Raw genomic sequence first — 16,634 nt, forward strand, 5'->3', positions numbered from 1 at the left:
TTTAAAACTCACACTGACATGCAGTATAAATCTACTGATGTGCCATCCAATATTGAAATCAAATAATATTTCAAAGCTGGAGACTTTGCCACTGTTTGGTTTGGCCTTGTTAAATCAGAATACAAACCGAAGCAGCTAGTTTGAATAATACACTGGGGTCTCCCTTACAGCAAATAAGGAAGGAAGCTTTGCAGGCATGTATTTTCCAAACACATTTCATTTTTAAAGGTTTAGGTAGGTTTCCAAAAATTAATTCCTATATACCGAACTGAAGCAAAGGGAAGGAACCCCTGCTCATTAGGTGATGTCAATGAGACCAGGGTTGGGCCTATACTCCCAAAAACGTATTTACTTCAACAGGAGATGGATGAGCATGGGGGAGGCATGAATTTCCCTTTAAAAATCACGTCTGCTTCACAGTCAATGAAGTAAGGGATATTAAGAGAAAGCCAGCACCGTTATTGACAAAACTAACAAGTGCTCCCCAAGTGCTAATAAAATTCTAGACAAGCAACCTATCGATCACTGTCTCAGTTCAAAGCACGTCAGCCATAATACAATCACAGACAGGGACCCCATCTCTGTCACTTCTGGCCATATTTAATGACAAAATTGGTTGCTTACAAGCTTATAAGGAATTGAATATTATGCTTCTAGCACACCAAGTGAACTGCATACATCTGCTTGGAGGATATAAGCAGCCATATGTGCTCGAAACGCATTTGATAGACGATAGTATATTTCATGTGCTGCATCTCAGCTATTGTTTTCTGTTGATTCAGTTAGCATGTTTTAAAAATGTACTGATTTACTGAAGATTTACAAACATAATTCATGTGCAGTTGTCCTACGAATAAGCCTCTCAAACTAATTCAACCACAGTCAAAAAATAAATTGCAAAATAAGTTATTCAATTGAAATCTGCCATCTGAGGCACAGTAATAGAAAACATTTATTATAAAACTAACATACATTTGTGGCTAGAGATGTGTACAGTATTAAACAACTCTCTGAAAGGAATTTATTCATGCTTTTCTGAAAGAACATCTTAACTGGGCTAAGAGAAAATTACATGTTCAAAAATAATTGCAGGTTCTATGATTTTCATTCTGCATCACAGGCTTCCCATTATCACCCTTTTTGTTTTGGAAGGCTTATGAATTTGAGGCAAACTTTATTCTGCACAGCTGCAGGAGGCCATTTCCAGAGTCTGGATTTGCCAGTTAGACACTGGAAAAACATAGGTACAATTCAATGCAGAAGAGAGGAAGCATGAATACGAATACATCCATCTCCAGATATAAAGCTCTAAATTTGACAAATTCACTTCTGTGGGGCTACTGGACTGCGAAAGCCACAGGCTATGCTATGCTGGAGGCTGCAGTCCACTCAAAAGCCCTGTTTCCTCTTCAAAAGTGAGGGTATTTTGCCAGTTCAGACTTTCATTAGTGCTCAAGGGGAATTCTTTGAAATGATCGAGTTCATGTCTGTAATTAATCATGACAGTCAACTGCACGAGCATGTCTGACATTAGAGTCAGTCATTGCTAGGTCCGATCCAGGCAGATGAAGATTTTCACACAGTGGAAGAGGAACTTTGGAATTTTTTTTTAATCCCCCCGCCCCTCCTCCCCAGAGAAGATAATGAAAACTCTGAGGAATAACATCTCTGTCCAGACTTCTCAGTTACTGGCGAAGGGGATTAGGAATAAAGATGTGAAAATAAAGACAAAGGATGTGAAAATAAAGACAAAGGCTGGAAAACATGGGGGAAAGCTTAGATTATATCTAATCAGGAGCTTCTTTTCCTGAGAAGTCCAGCAGCTTGGAACACTCGGGATTGCTATAACCAGCGATGGATAAAACTGTAGCATGTTTCTAGTCAGTCCTTTTGCCTCAGTGCAGAAGGCAGGGTCGAGGTAGGAGACTCAGGCCAGCTCAGGCCACTGCAATCATCTGCCAGTGACAGAACCAAAATGGAAAGGGTAAGACTTGCACCCACTTGAACAGACAATTCCACAGTTCAGTGGAGGGTTTTAGGCACAGATTGGAGAAAAAGCTCAGCACTACAACAGAATCAAGTTTTTTCTCCCTCTTACTGTGTCCTTCTACAGCCTTGTTGTTATTAATAATGGCAGCTCAAATGGTCTAAATATTTTTTGATTCAGAGCTTATGTACCTGCAAAATAAAGTGCATCCCATTACTTGAAATTCCTATGTTCTGGGTAACGATGCTTTAAAAAAAGCCATGTGGCAAGCAAATTGGACACCATTCCAAAATGTTTCCAGCAGCTTCAAACCCTAATGAAAGGTATGTTTATTTGTGCATCTTACCAAAAAAATTAACAACCTCTATTTGTCTGTAGAAGAATTTACTACAGCTATTGAGAGGTGGCTTTTAGCAGAAATTTTCAATAACTTAAACTTATTTTTTTATTTAACAGTTTTCACTTATAATAATACATGAAGTCTTAATAAGTTAATTTTCTGGCAAGTTTGAATAGGTGCAGAATATCAGAGTCAGTTAATTACCATACCAAAATCTCTAACTTGAGAATATTATGCTAAACTGTTTCGCCAATTCCCTTTTTTCTTTCTCCAGTATAGATAGAGAAGACTAGGAAAGTATGTCAAGTTAGCCGTCAAGCTCCTTAAGAACTCTCAAATGACCTTGTCAGAAAAAGAAACACAACCCTTTGATTCATATTTTAAAATCCTTTCTAACCTGCCCCTTCCACTCTTCTGCAACTCTGACAGAATTGAGTTCAATATTAATGACTAACAATCATTTTCAGGCTATATGCTCTCCTGCCTTCTGTGGTCCAAATGCCTTGTTAGCTTGGCTCAGTCGGCAAGATGCTCACCTTTGTATTGGTTTCTCCTGGGTTCAAAATGAATAAAAAGCTGGGCTGGTAGCTAGGCTAAAAATAAATTCTGATCACTCAAGTACCCTCCGAGACACAGCTGAACCATTCAAGTTGACTTCCCCTGAAAAGGCATGTTATGCAAAAATACCTCTTGTGACTCTCTCGGGGTTGTTTCCGTGAAAGTCATGTGTGCTTTTTTACAAAACAAGGTATTTCTTTTCTTGAGACATACATGCAGGTATTTCTCTCCACGTTGTAAGCAGAAAGCAGACAGTTTGATTACGCTGCTATTTTTAAATGCATAATTAAATAATTCAATCTGCTGAACAAAGCTAGCTCTTTTTTTTTTTTTTTTTTTTCAGAAAAGAATATAGAGTTGGTTGGACTCAGCAGATTCTTCTCTAAAAGATGCAAATGAAGTATAAGCCTAGAAGCAGAACTCTGCTGGTTTTCAAAACCTTTGACTACTGTTGGTTTTTAAATCTGTTAAACATACTGAATCCTCCAGCTGCCTTTGTGAGATCACTTCTGGCAGGTACTAGCCACCTCAGTTACTGCTAAACTCTGCCCTCCCAGCTCCTTCCTCGTGATTCTACAGTCTGGCTTCCATATAAAGACTTCACAACTACAATACTCAAACTTTAGATTTAGAATTGAGAAGATTTTCAACATTAAAAACTTGTAAATGTGTCACAAAGAGTGTGTATTCACACAAGTTAGCCTTAGCTTAGTGATGCTAGACTCAGATTTCCCATACAACCCAGGGAGACAGTCGTCACCCACTGGAGAAGTTTTTTCTCTTCAGTTACTGTAGGAAGAACCTTGGTGGTGTGAGGTTAAAATTTGCCTTTGGGATATTTCTCAAAATAACAATTGTGTGGTGAGACCACAGAGCTGCTACTGAGTTCACAGGAGCAAGCTAGGGCTCCTTACCACAGGTTCCGCACAGGTTCTCTGGATATAAGAACCCCAAAGAATACAAAATAAAATCTTTTCTATCTCCAAAATCATACAAGAGCATAGGGGGCATCTCAACAACTCAAAGCCAAAAAGAACAACATGGAAAATAACATCAGGGCAGGGAGAATGGAGAAGGAAAGACTGAAGACAGATTAAACAATTTTCTTGCAGCTTGCACCATATGAAAGATCTAGGACAAATTCTTCTCACTGTTCTTTTTTCTCTCTGTGGACAATGACTGAAATTAAACCTGTGGTGGAAAACACCTGGAAAAGGGAAAGAAAGCATTCCTTCCTTCCTTTGTGTCAGCACTTCCTATTTAAATGGTACTCACTCTCTCTATACATACATATATCTATAGTACATATACATTTGCACACATACATATATACCTGCATGTATATATAAACTGAGGATTAGTCTTGTCAGCATCTGATTCATAAGGCCCAAAGCAGCAACACAGTGTGATTTCCCTTTTCATTTTTTGGGTGACAACAACACAGGGTCGGTGGTTAAAGACCCATGCTCCATGCAGATGTAACTACACTAAGCAACAGTTTTCTAAGGTAATTTTCCTGTGTAAGAAATCTCCTCAGAAAGGCATAAGGGGCTAATTTAATCTTGTAGTCAGGGTGAATTTTACCACAGCCCAGAGTAGTGACCCCTTCGTCAAAAAGAAAGACTTATTGGGCAAATAAAATCCATTTGTAAGATTTAAGTGAGACAAAAGCAGTGCCCAGATCTCCGCGCAAGGCAGAGTATCACACTCAGACTGCACCGCCTAGTCTGCATTCTGCTTTCTGACAACAGGCTATCCACAGTCTTAGAGAAATTTTACACTGAAAGAGAAATGATCCTTTTCTTTGAAAGGAGGCAGGAATCTTTTAACAGATGTACGACTGTTTGTACTGCTTCAAGGTATCCACATGTGATTTTAGATTCTCCAGAACGATTTGTGGTTTTGCCCAGAGTCAGACATCTCGGTAACACAATGAACAAGACAGTTTTAAAGCATGTCAGTTCAAACCCTTTCTGCAATATTTTGCCAGGATTTATCTTTTTGTTTTTCCTCTTGGGAAGACAGAGGGTCAACAAGGCCTCTGAAAGTGGTAGGAGCTAAGTTCCATATGAAGTCAATAGGATTTGCAATCCTAAATCCTTCAAATGCCTTTGAAAATCTCTGTGGATATATGCCTTGACAAAAACATCATCATTCCCTTTCCTTTGACACTGAAGTTCCATTTCCATAAAGACAGAGAATCTACACTCTTCAGCTCTAACATGCAGAAGCCCCCAATGACAGTCCTACAAGCTACCTCCAGACAATATAAGGGACATGTTTGACCATGAAATATAGAAATAGATGTAAAATGAAATTTTCAAAAGCACCTGCAGAGACTTCCAATGGGTGTTTTCACCTAAACAGTAATTTTGAAGATTCAAATTTCCAACTGGCAAAGCTGCTCCCTTTTATGATCCTGTTTGTAAAATAAATAACTGCCAAAGCTCAAACTGAAAGTGAATAAAGAAAGCATTGTGGTTTCATCTCCTCTACTGGTCTGTCATTTATCTGGTTACCCCTTCACTCATTTGTTCATGCTTTTCCTTCTCCTTAACTGATTCACTCTTTCTTCTCCTTTGTGGTATGATTCACAAGTATAATTTCATACTATTTGATTTCCAGAGGCAAAATGTTTTTCTGTTACATGGCTCGCTTTCGTTTTTTAAGCAGTTATTAAAAAAATAACAACAAATTAAACTATTGTGCAATTCCTGCAATTACGCCACATTAATATTATCTAATATTCTTTAACCATTATCCCCTGGTTAAACTCCAGTGACACCAGACACAAATCATGCTTGGAGAAGGCCAAATACATTTCAGTTTGTTGTTTCCTCCTGCGTACACCACAGTAACTGTTTCACCGTGAACTCTTCTGTTTGTTTTTTCGTTTTTGTTTTGTTTTGGTTTGTTTTTTAAGAAAAAAAAAAAAAAGCTACCTGCCTGCTCAATAATTTGCCTAAACAATTTGGTTGCAGGAATACCTTTTCTGAATGTAAAATCACAACAATTATATATCCAGATAGCCACTTCACATTCTGAAGGGCAAAGGAAGTCTCACGCTCCACTTGAGTGTCACTTAACTTTGAATACAGGATCAAAATGAGAGGAGGATTGTGCAATGGATCTACATGACTGAAATTCATTTGAATTATTATTGTGTACATGATCATTCCTTTCTAAATTACTTTAGGAGAACATATTTTAAAATTTCAGAGCAGAAGTAGATTGAAACTTATAGAATACCATTATGAATAAAACTCTAGGACACTTGCATTCTGCAATTTAAGAGGCATTATGTTGAATAATGAACCAAAGCCAGTCAAAGAAATCCAGGACCCTAAAAATGCCTAAAGCAATGGAAAAAGCCTACCATCCACCTGAGGTTTTACAGCTGTGATGTTGTTGCCTCATACATGTTCTCAAGCAGTGGTTATATGAGCTTCACTGAACATTGCAAACAGGAAAAATGAGCAAGTGTCGAAAGGCAAACAGAAGCTAACCGACCTGCGCTTTATATTGTGTGTTGTTATCATCCTCAAACCAAACAGTTGAGAACTGCCTCTACCAAATGAAAAGATGCTGTGCAAAATGTAATTTTTAACATTTGTCCTGAACAAATCACATTTTAGAAAGCTTTAAGAAATAATGAAATGTAACACCCAAGTGGTTTCACATTATAGTTTTTGAGAGTGGTCCGGTATGGACTGTCACAGAATCAGTGCCAGAGTGACAAATAGCAAAGTTAAAGTACAATACTCTGATTATAAGGACAAAATCACAGCATGCTATCATCTTGCACCACTTTTGTATCTGTCTTTCAGAAGATGGACTGCTGAGATTTCTTTGCATGCAGTTTTTTTACTGACAAGACATTCAGTATCAAACACAACCCATCACACACAGCAACATCAGGGCTACTAGTGTTTCCAGTGATGTTTATCTATGGTATTTAGAGTGAATGTCTCTTACCACCCCATCAGAAAAGTTTTTTGCTACCTATGAACAGAGAATGTTTGATGTGGAGTTGCTATCTGAGATTTCTTTTAAGTTGTCAAATAGAAGTTCTTTTTTCTGGTGTGGCTATTGTTTCCAGTGCTATCCTGGTTACAACAGATAGAGTTTTATTAATTTTCTCTTCCTAGCCTTTGGCGGCTGGCCTGGAAAGGTTGAAATACTGCCACAACTTAACAACTCACCAAGACAAAGTGCAAAATGTCATTTACAGAATCTGTATCTGAATCAGCAGCATATACCTTTTCTTTTGAAAAACAGCCCTGAAATTAATATATTACAACTGGCTTCAAAGAATTGTCCCCTTGAGTGTTAGGAAATGCAGTAATTACATTTATGACATTCATCTAGCAAAGTTTTTACCATGAAAGAAAATGTATGTGAGATACCGGTTTTAAATCGCATGTTAGACCAAGATTCATGGCTACAGAGAATCTTTCTAAGCATATATATCATCATTGAATATAAACTAGAAGGGATGCGGATTAAAAAATGTGGCTGAAAAACACCGAGATGAGTCAAACCCTTACACATAAACCACCTCAAGCTGTGACTAAATTGGGAATGAGACGTAAGTACGAATATAACTCTTCACTGATGCATGGGACAGACGAAGGAAGAAAGGCATAAAGTATATGGGGATATCACAAAATGGAACACGACAACCACAAAATGTGTATTAACTTTACCTTGATCAAAAGGCTTGTTTGGATTCCAGTTTCTGAAATAATCATCCTAAATGGGGAGGGAAAAAAAAGGAAACTCAGGAAAAAATGTAATCAGTCTTTTCAGCTCAATTTTACATAACTAAACTACAAATGAATCAACTCATCTTCTGATCCTAACTTATTTAGCCCAAACCAGATATAACTATCAACAGGTTGTGTCCTGAAGAGTAGTAAATGCAGGTTAGAAATTAAAGAATAAAAACTCCTTGGATTCAGCACCTGGAATTTTTCTTCTGAATTGTTTTTCAAAGTATGCCCATTATTAAATATTTTCTGATAACTCTGTAGTATTTCATATCAGTCTACAACTTTTGATAACAAAGATAAGAGCATATTGTTCAGATGATGTAATACGATCCACACCATCTTGGTGCGGCAAGAGGCGACCAAAGTAAATACTTATATTCCTTTGGACACATATAAATCACACCATTATAAATGTACAGAAATACAGCAATAATATTAAAAGCATTATACTTAAAGTACAGTAACATCCAGAAGCACTTGCATTGAATACTTTTGTCACTTGTTCCTGCTATCAAATTTAAAAAATCTTCTTGAATCTGATGTAAAGATATTATTCTGCTATGAGCCTTGTGGCTCTGTTTTGCATAATTCTGATTGGACTTTAAAATGGAGAAGGTAGGAACTGCCAGAGTGCCCGGCCCAATGATTCTTCTGTTGTAAATTAGTTTCTCTGCAGAAATAATGGAAAACTCTTCTGTATTTTGCATCCATTTGTATTCTATGTACTTAGCAAATGTTTACCTGAAGGCAAGGGTTCCCCCACTTCAGTGCCACCAACCCTAGTCCTGAAGAACTGGGATTCAAGCCCAACTGTTATATTTAGTTTCAGCATATTCTGTATATCTTACTCATGTCCTCTTTGAGAGGATGTGATAACAACAGATTAATATGTTTGAAGTGAGGAAGCATGGAAGATTTCTAAAACACTGTGATATTTTTTCTGCATGTTAATCTTTATTTCCCTTTTAATATATCCAGTATTCTATGCTAATTTCTTGAGGGCTGCCACTGAAGAGGTGTCTTTATCAAGCTGTCCAGAATGACACCTACAATTCTTTTTCCTGCCAGGAGGATAACTGAAAACCCATCAGTGTGAATAAGACACTCAAATTATTTCTTCCACAGGGCTTTGTTTACCATTTATCTCCAGTACACTGAATTTCACATGCTCTCATGCTATCCAGTCACCCAAACCCGGAATATTTTGGAGACCTGGAAGCCAGCACTTTCTGAGTTCAGAACAGCCCATGGGGCTGATCCAGGAGGAGTGGGGAACTCTCCATGCCCTCACTGAACACCAGGAGATGCACCACATAGCATCTCTGCCATGAGCAGAGCGTCCTCTCTGAACGCTATGGCCAGCATGAGAAGCAGAAAGCACCAACACTTCCAGCATGGAGAACTGTGCCCTGCTACCCTGCTCTCCTCTGCCTGCTCCGGGGACAGGCAAGGCCGGGCAAATGCTCCCAGTAACGAAGGGAGATGGATGTAATTCTGCAAGACTGTCAGGAGGAAATGTGTTTTCTTTCTCCGAGTATATTCATGCTCAGTGTCTATACTGACTTTATGGACGGTGATGATGTTCCACAACAACAGCAAAGATTATTATTCATCATTTATTTCAGATACATCAAAAGTATCTGGACTTCTTCCTTCAGAAGTACAGGGTTTGGCATCAGAAATAGAATCACAGGCTTGCCTTTGAATTCCACAGCTTTGTTAATACAAAAAAACCCCTCATGGTTATACAATGCTTTGTAATTGATTATGATGTACTGCTAAACTCACCAAGCATTAATCACTTTTCAAAATGTGTTGGGTTTTAAGTTTTTTGAGCAGAATAATATTTTTCCAGCAACAAAATATTCTTTTTTTGCCTGGTTACACTTTTTCCAAGGTGTTGCTTTGCTGCTGGGTTTTCAGCATCAGAAACTGTTAAATAATTCAAATCCCAAGAAAGATTTCTTATGCTGTTGGCATATGGAACCAGTTTTGAAGTAACGATTGGAAAGGGGGTGTATCTCAATTTCAGTCAAAGGCATATTTTACAGAAAATGCACCATCCTCACAAAAAACCTAGAAAACACCCATTGCTTCTGTAAACCTATTCTTCTCCTTTATGCAGGCCTGTTTAGTATTCCTTTTTGAAAAGTGAAACCATATTTATTTTAGAATATGCCTGAAACTACTCGATGATAACAGGAAAATACATAGGAAAAAATATGGAAAAACTCCTAAGAAGTACAATAGCGAAAACCTTTGAGATTTTCAATATATAAAACTCATTATTATTTATAGGAGTAAACAATGACTATACATACATTAAAGCAATACAGTCAACTGCAGTTCAAAATAACTTATGGCAGTTGGACAACAGAAAATACAGCACTAGAGTTTCACTTCAGCATTGATACCAGCAAGAACTGCAACTGAATGGTTATGGCACCGTAAAGGTGAAATTCACCCTGTAGATACGGCTGAGCAGAAAATCCATGTCTCATTTAAATACCACCTAAAGCTCTGAGAGGGCTTTGTGCTAGTACTCTGCAAGGTGCTGAAATTTATACATTAACCTGAAATGACTTTTGATAGGAGGAGGAACTCTTAACGTCTCCGAACGGATACCATCATTTCACTGGAACTGCCTCCAACAGAACACCAGCGTGCTGATACAGCAATATACAGGGCCTAAACATGACACTGATTTTCAGGTGTAATCATTCAATATATAGATATATGAAATACGATCAGCTTGGTTAATAAGATTTAACATTCCCATTCAATAAAACACCTTCCTGACAAAAATGACTGCACAGAAATTCTGGGCTTTCTACCAGGACATATACTAATGTGCTTAAAATACCTTATGCCTGCTGTAACATATGAAACTATTTTGCCATTTTACTATTAACATGTTAATAAATCAATATTAACACATTAATAATTAACATGTATCAATAAATTTCATTTATAACAATATTAACAGTTTATCATAAGTTTAAAGTATAACATGAATTATGATACGTTGTAAATACTTTTATTCACTCAATCGATATTTACAAGTTAAAAGTGAAAAACCTACCTCAACTTCCTGAATACGTAAGCATTACAAATGAGAAAAGAAAAAAGAATGAAATAAAACAATATAAAAACACATTAACATTCATCAATTTTCTCCTTGGCAGCCTTTTAAACGAGAAATCACTTATTTCAGATGACCTTCCAAATGAAATTATTTTCTCTACCTCTTTTCTGACCTTTCCACCTTTGCTGTCATGGCCCAGTTTTCATCTGCTGTGCTATTAGCCAAATGCCATTCTACTAGCACATTTCTCTCTCGTAGAGCACCAAAAAAAGGGACTTTCATTTCCTTTTGGCTGAGAAAAAGACCAGAAAGTTTTTCCCACATACTCATCTGTTACATACCTCATATAAGAGAGAATTAATTTAATTTTTTTTCCTAGCTGAATTCAAAGACTATTTGTTTGATGGACTTCGAAGGGAAGGCAAAACCAGGCACGGATCCACTTCAATATAACTAGTGACAGCAACTGAGAAATATTTTTGATGAACAAATATTTAAAACTATCTTTCTCCTTGCATAGAATTCACGCTTTGAAGGTTTTGCCTATGGTTCAGTGCCTGCATATGACTAAGTCAATCTTTTAATTAACTGAAGGACTCTGCACACTTAAAATCATGCAGGCAAAGAGAAGAATTGATACCACAAGCCAAGACTGGATCTCACTCCCTTAGCTCAACCCAGCATTATATGAACGTGATGTATTGGCTTGGCCTTTGCACACAGCCAGGAATAAACACGAACCCCAAACTCTAGAAGTTGCCTATCCCTCTCACAGAGCACACACACACTGAAGGGAATGGCACGGAGCTTTACAGCAAGTCCTGTGACTCCAGGAGCCTGAGGGACTCAGTCTCACGTCACAGGTAAATACTCAGCTTTCACTTCCAGGAAAAGAAATCTGTCAAACTGGCCCCAACCCAGCTCACGAGGAAATCTTGAGTTCTGTTCTGTTCTCACTGGGGGCAGGACGAAGCCTTTGGCAAGATTCCTTTCAGCTCCCTTTTAAAGTCTACTGCCCACCTAGGACAGACGTCCAGCTGGGACAGCAAGGCCAGTTACCGGAGATGGTCCCTCACAGAGAGAACAGCTCACTTTTGACATCCCTTGACCTAATTCAATTGCAACACTTGGGACAGGAGCTGCCTTTTCAGTTCTATATCTGTTCATCACTTACCATCATGGAATGCTGCTGCAAGATTTTACCCTCAGGTAATTTAAGTGAGAAATAAGTTATGATCATAACAAATGAAAACATTTTAGAAAAGCAAATATAAATTGCTAGACTTGGGCCTCAGCTCTTTTTGCATCTTTATTAATTTGATTTGAGCAATCAAGAGATGAGATAAAACATATTTTGAAGTGATTTAAAGCCATTTTGCTATACCATGCAAAACAAATTATTATTTATTAACAAGAGCAAAATATTCTTTTACCATTCAATACAAAAGCTTTCTTATGGGCAGAACTATCAAAAAAAATCTCATTCATCAGAATCCATAGATTCATCAAAATTCATAGACTGGGTTCTGATTCACAAAAATCAATCCTAGAACTAGACCTGGCTCTGACACAATTTCCTGCTGGTCATATCAGAGAAGTCAGGAAACAGAAAATGACCCCATGACCAGCACATTAACGTGTGACTGCTTTTGTCTCCTATTACCCTCCATATCGGTACAACAACAATACAGTTAAACTGAAATTAACGGTAAAACCAAACAGATTTATCCTTTTTTGCCCCATCCAACTAAGAAAGTAAACAACAGCCTCTCGTCCTCCTGAAGTTTAAGTTATTCCCACCAAACCTACTCTATTGCCACTCTTCCATTCAGTTACTACCTAACACTTGATATTTTGGAAGAGTTAATGAAACATGGTTAATTTAACACACAGGCACTCTCTACACTTATTTTATTTACTTGTCAAAAAGAAGCTGTTGCAAGATGCTCTCATTTATAAATAGAGCCAAACATTAGCTAAATGGGTGCATAAATATTTATATTTTGTTGCATTAATTGAGCTTATAAGTTACTTGTATGAATCAAGCAGAAACCAGATGCTGGCTGAAAAATCTCCACAGAAAATCCCCTTTATTTTGCACCTTTCAGAACGAGCTCAGTTCAGCTTCCTCCCCCAAGGCCTGGGAAGATCACACAGCACTGGATGAGCCCACAGTGTACACAGCCATCTCAAAACCCTCATCACAGAGCCTTCTTGAGGAAACACATACACAAAGGGCTCTCAACCTTTTGGAGGTAATCTTCAGTCCAAGCTCCTCCCAGTCAACTAGAGCTTAAATTTCTAAGTGTCTCCAGGAGGGACATTTATTACCAGGGGTTTGCAGCCTGCTTAGTATATTCCTCTTCCACCTTTGATCTATGATTAAACCTTTTACCCTCATAAAGACCAGCTGAGAAAAGTGGTAATTACCAGCTCATCACTTTTTTAAAATTAGCTCCAGAAAGATGCAGCTGCATTTTCTGCCTCTCTACCTTGCAGTACGTAAGACCATTCCAACATCGAGCAGTGTGAAAGCACCAGCTGCTGCTTGCTAAAGTCAATCTAGACTGTGTCATAAATATCTCCCCAAGGTCTATTACCTGTTTTAAGCAAATCATTTGTGTCAGCAAATTACCCTTTATTTATTTATTTAAGAGGAAGATAAAATATTTTATCCACCGATTGCCTTAGCGAATACAGATTTCCCAATGGTTACAAGTGCCTGCAGTTGGCACTAGTGCCAAGAGCTGACTCTAGACTCTGAAGCACATTAAGACACCACTAACCACCTCTGAGCTTGCTCGCTCTCCCCCGGGAATCAGAGAATATGTAGCCAAACAGGACGCTTTTGCTTAGTGAATTAGTAGTGCTTGTGCTGTGGATATTTCATTTCAAATTCGGCAGGGGAAACTTTTGAAAAGTTTAGCGATAAATTTGCCAGAAAGGCCAGGAATGTAGGGGTTTACTTTAAGAGTTAGCAAGATTAAGTTGTGAATTCAAAAGAAACCATTTCAGACTGAAGTAGTACCACATGTAATGAAAGGTCTGAGGATGTCAGGACCTCTCTAGAATACTGTAGCTAAGTCATTAATAAAAAGATAATGAAATGCTTTAGCTCAGAATTAAATTGCATAAAGGATTCACATTGGACTTGTATATAATGCTAAATACATTAATACCTGTTTATTAATAGCAGTATAAAGTACATAAATACATATCCAAATAAGTCCTCAGTATGTATGGCATAGAAAAGCTCCTTGACCATGTGTTACAACCTCAGATGTCCCATAAGACTCAAACTCTCAGCGCATGTACTTTTTGTTCAGATACCACTAATGTGCAAAAAAATTCCTGCTTAATATGCCTTAGAAAGTTACTTTTTTTTTTATTTGCATAAATTAAAAGTTTTTTTTTTTTTAAGGAAGTGGTAAGCAGAACTTTCAACATAGGCTTTCTTTACCCACATTTACAACAAGTTATTGGAGAAGTAAAATTTTCAGAAATGAAACAAAAAAAAAAAGTAAAAAAATTCAAAAATAAGTTACCACTGAGCCCATGGAAGCCAGAACAAGAATTCTCATTCTTTAGAACTCAATCATATGGCCTTTACCAGCTGCTGTATTGGGTTGGGGATTTTTTATGGGTTTAGTTTTTTGGGGGTTTTTTTTGGTATAAAGAAAAATACAGTTAAGAATTAAAAATATTTCGTAAAAAACCCAAGCCAATCTTTGTTGATCCCTAAGAACGAAGCCAGAGGGTATGTCTACAATGTCGAGGGCAAACAGATGCTCATTTACTCTGCTTGTGCTTTAAGCAGGATGAACGAGGGCCAGCTGTGAGCCAGAAGCTATATAGCTGCTGCAGCACAGCACTGTGCCAGCATACGCAGCTGATATATTTGGGTGGCTGGAACAATTACACAACTGACTACAGTAGCTTGTGCTGAAAAACCTAAAACTGGGGAAAAAAAAAAAAAAAAAGCAAGCTTGGTTTGGTTATTCTTTGCTGGCCTTTTTAGGAGACTAACTTTAGAAACACATTATCACTTCTGCTTGAACTCTTCCTCTCATTACCGTGCACTAAAAAGCCTGTCATCCATGCCTAGAGTTAAATAATTCTTTCTAACTTTACTTTCATCAAGTTTTTCACACTTTAGTATGTCCCACCAGCCAGGTCAGATTTTGCTGCAAGCCGTAAAGCTCTAACAAGCCCAGAAAAGGTAAAACTCAGGAGTGTCCCAAGGTATGGCTCACTGATCCCTGTTGCGTTGGATGTGCCGTACTGCCACAGATGCTACAACTCCAAGACTGGATTGAAAACCAGAACATTACTTGGCTGCTTATGTTGTAAATTAACAACACATACTCGCTAGCTAGAGTGCCTCAGCCACACAGAACAGTCCTAGAGGCACTGCAGAGTCACCTTCATTGCATTTTTTTCTCTAGTCACAAGTTCCCCTTCCATGACCTTTGCAAAGAGTCTCCACTACTGCAGCTATCAGAGAGGCAGCAAAGGGAGGGAGGAATTAGGATGGAGGGAAGATAGGCAATGGAATAGTTCTAACAAGGCCTGAGGATGAGAGCTGGTGTAGTGATGATTTACCATCTCAGCTGAAACAATTTCCTCAGGCAATCGAATCCTGGGGCAATCTGCAGTGAAGCTCAATAGTTACCGACCCCTAAAGAAATTTGTAAGGCCCTGCTCTCTCTGGCATTTGGTCCCAGAGACTCGATTTCTGATTTCTTTGGTCACTGTCCTAGTACACCCTGATGCCTACAGCATGTTTACACAAATTGCTACTTAACCAGAACTCTCCATCCATCTCCCAGAACAAACACAGTTGATTCAGCTTCCAAACTTCAGTCAGGGTTCCCAGCGACAGAGCCAGAGATTACAGAAATATGTTCACCCTCCTTCCAGGTGGAATTCCTTAAAGCAGCTTTATTTCTGATCTCTGAACTAACATCATGCATGAACTAGCAACTGGGTAGACTGGCTAACTCACTGAATCTAGTGATCCTTGTACGGTTCCAGCTAATGCACAAAAAAACCCAGCAGTGCCCGCGTTGTGAACTGAAGATTCACAAGTTGAGAACCTGGCCTAGTGTTGCTTTCTCACATGATCATTTGCTTGTTTTCCACTTATCGAAACCACTGTGCCATTATCTAGGATTATTATTGAGAATATTGGTGAAGAATGGCCTCCTGCAGGTCCTCTCTCTATAGAGAACAATATTGTTAATAAATCACATTGTCAATAGATGTAATATTTAAAACATACCTTGAAAGGAGAGCTACTAAACTCTTTCCACATCTTAATTTTCATTCAAAGACTCAAATTACATACTTAGAAAGCAATTGTTTTTAGGCAGCTTGAAAGCCAAACACATTAAGCTTGAAGGTTATAAAGCTATTGGCAATGTTACTTCACTGTCAGTATCCTTGTTGCTCTGAGAGTACATTTGCAGTAGCTGTTTGTGACAGATTTACTGTCCCTTTTTAGCTGAACATTTGGGGTTTGTATCTTCCACATAAAAGAATCCTAATACTACCACTGCTTTCACAGATGAGAACTGCTTTACAGTGAATAATGATTTGCATAATCATTAAATACATAGTTATTTCATGTTTTATTTTAAAGAAGTCTTCAGAAATCTGTTTTGAATCATGATTTTTTTTTAATTTACCATTATGAGAATAATCTCATCATGAGATAGTGATACGTGTCCTAATAGCAAAGTTATAAAAGTTATTAATAAAAGCATACAGATATTCCACTTAGATATACAAATCCCAGTAGTTAAAACGTACAAAGGAGCAAACAGCAGTTGAATAAAATCAACTTATCTAAGTTTTTATATTTAGCAACACAATTTTCTGCGATCTATAGAG

At 37.9% G+C, this 16,634-nt stretch overlaps 1 protein-coding gene across 1 annotated transcript in view; it reads right to left on the bottom strand.

Annotated features, from left to right (window-relative positions):
• Positions 1–16,634, bottom strand: part of SPOCK1 (SPARC (osteonectin), cwcv and kazal like domains proteoglycan 1) — a 311,125-nt gene that overhangs the window by 198,318 nt on the left and 96,173 nt on the right. Inside the window, exon 2 of the mRNA XM_086470913.1 lies at positions 7,592–7,637. Coding sequence (XP_086327039.1) covers positions 7,592–7,637 — 46 coding nt within the window. The remainder of the gene's footprint in view (positions 1–7,591; positions 7,638–16,634) is intronic.

Source organism: Leptosomus discolor, chromosome 10 (assembly GCF_034619465.1).
Source record: "Leptosomus discolor isolate bLepDis1 chromosome 10, bLepDis1.hap2, whole genome shotgun sequence".
Lineage (NCBI taxonomy): Eukaryota > Metazoa > Chordata > Aves > Leptosomiformes > Leptosomidae > Leptosomus > Leptosomus discolor.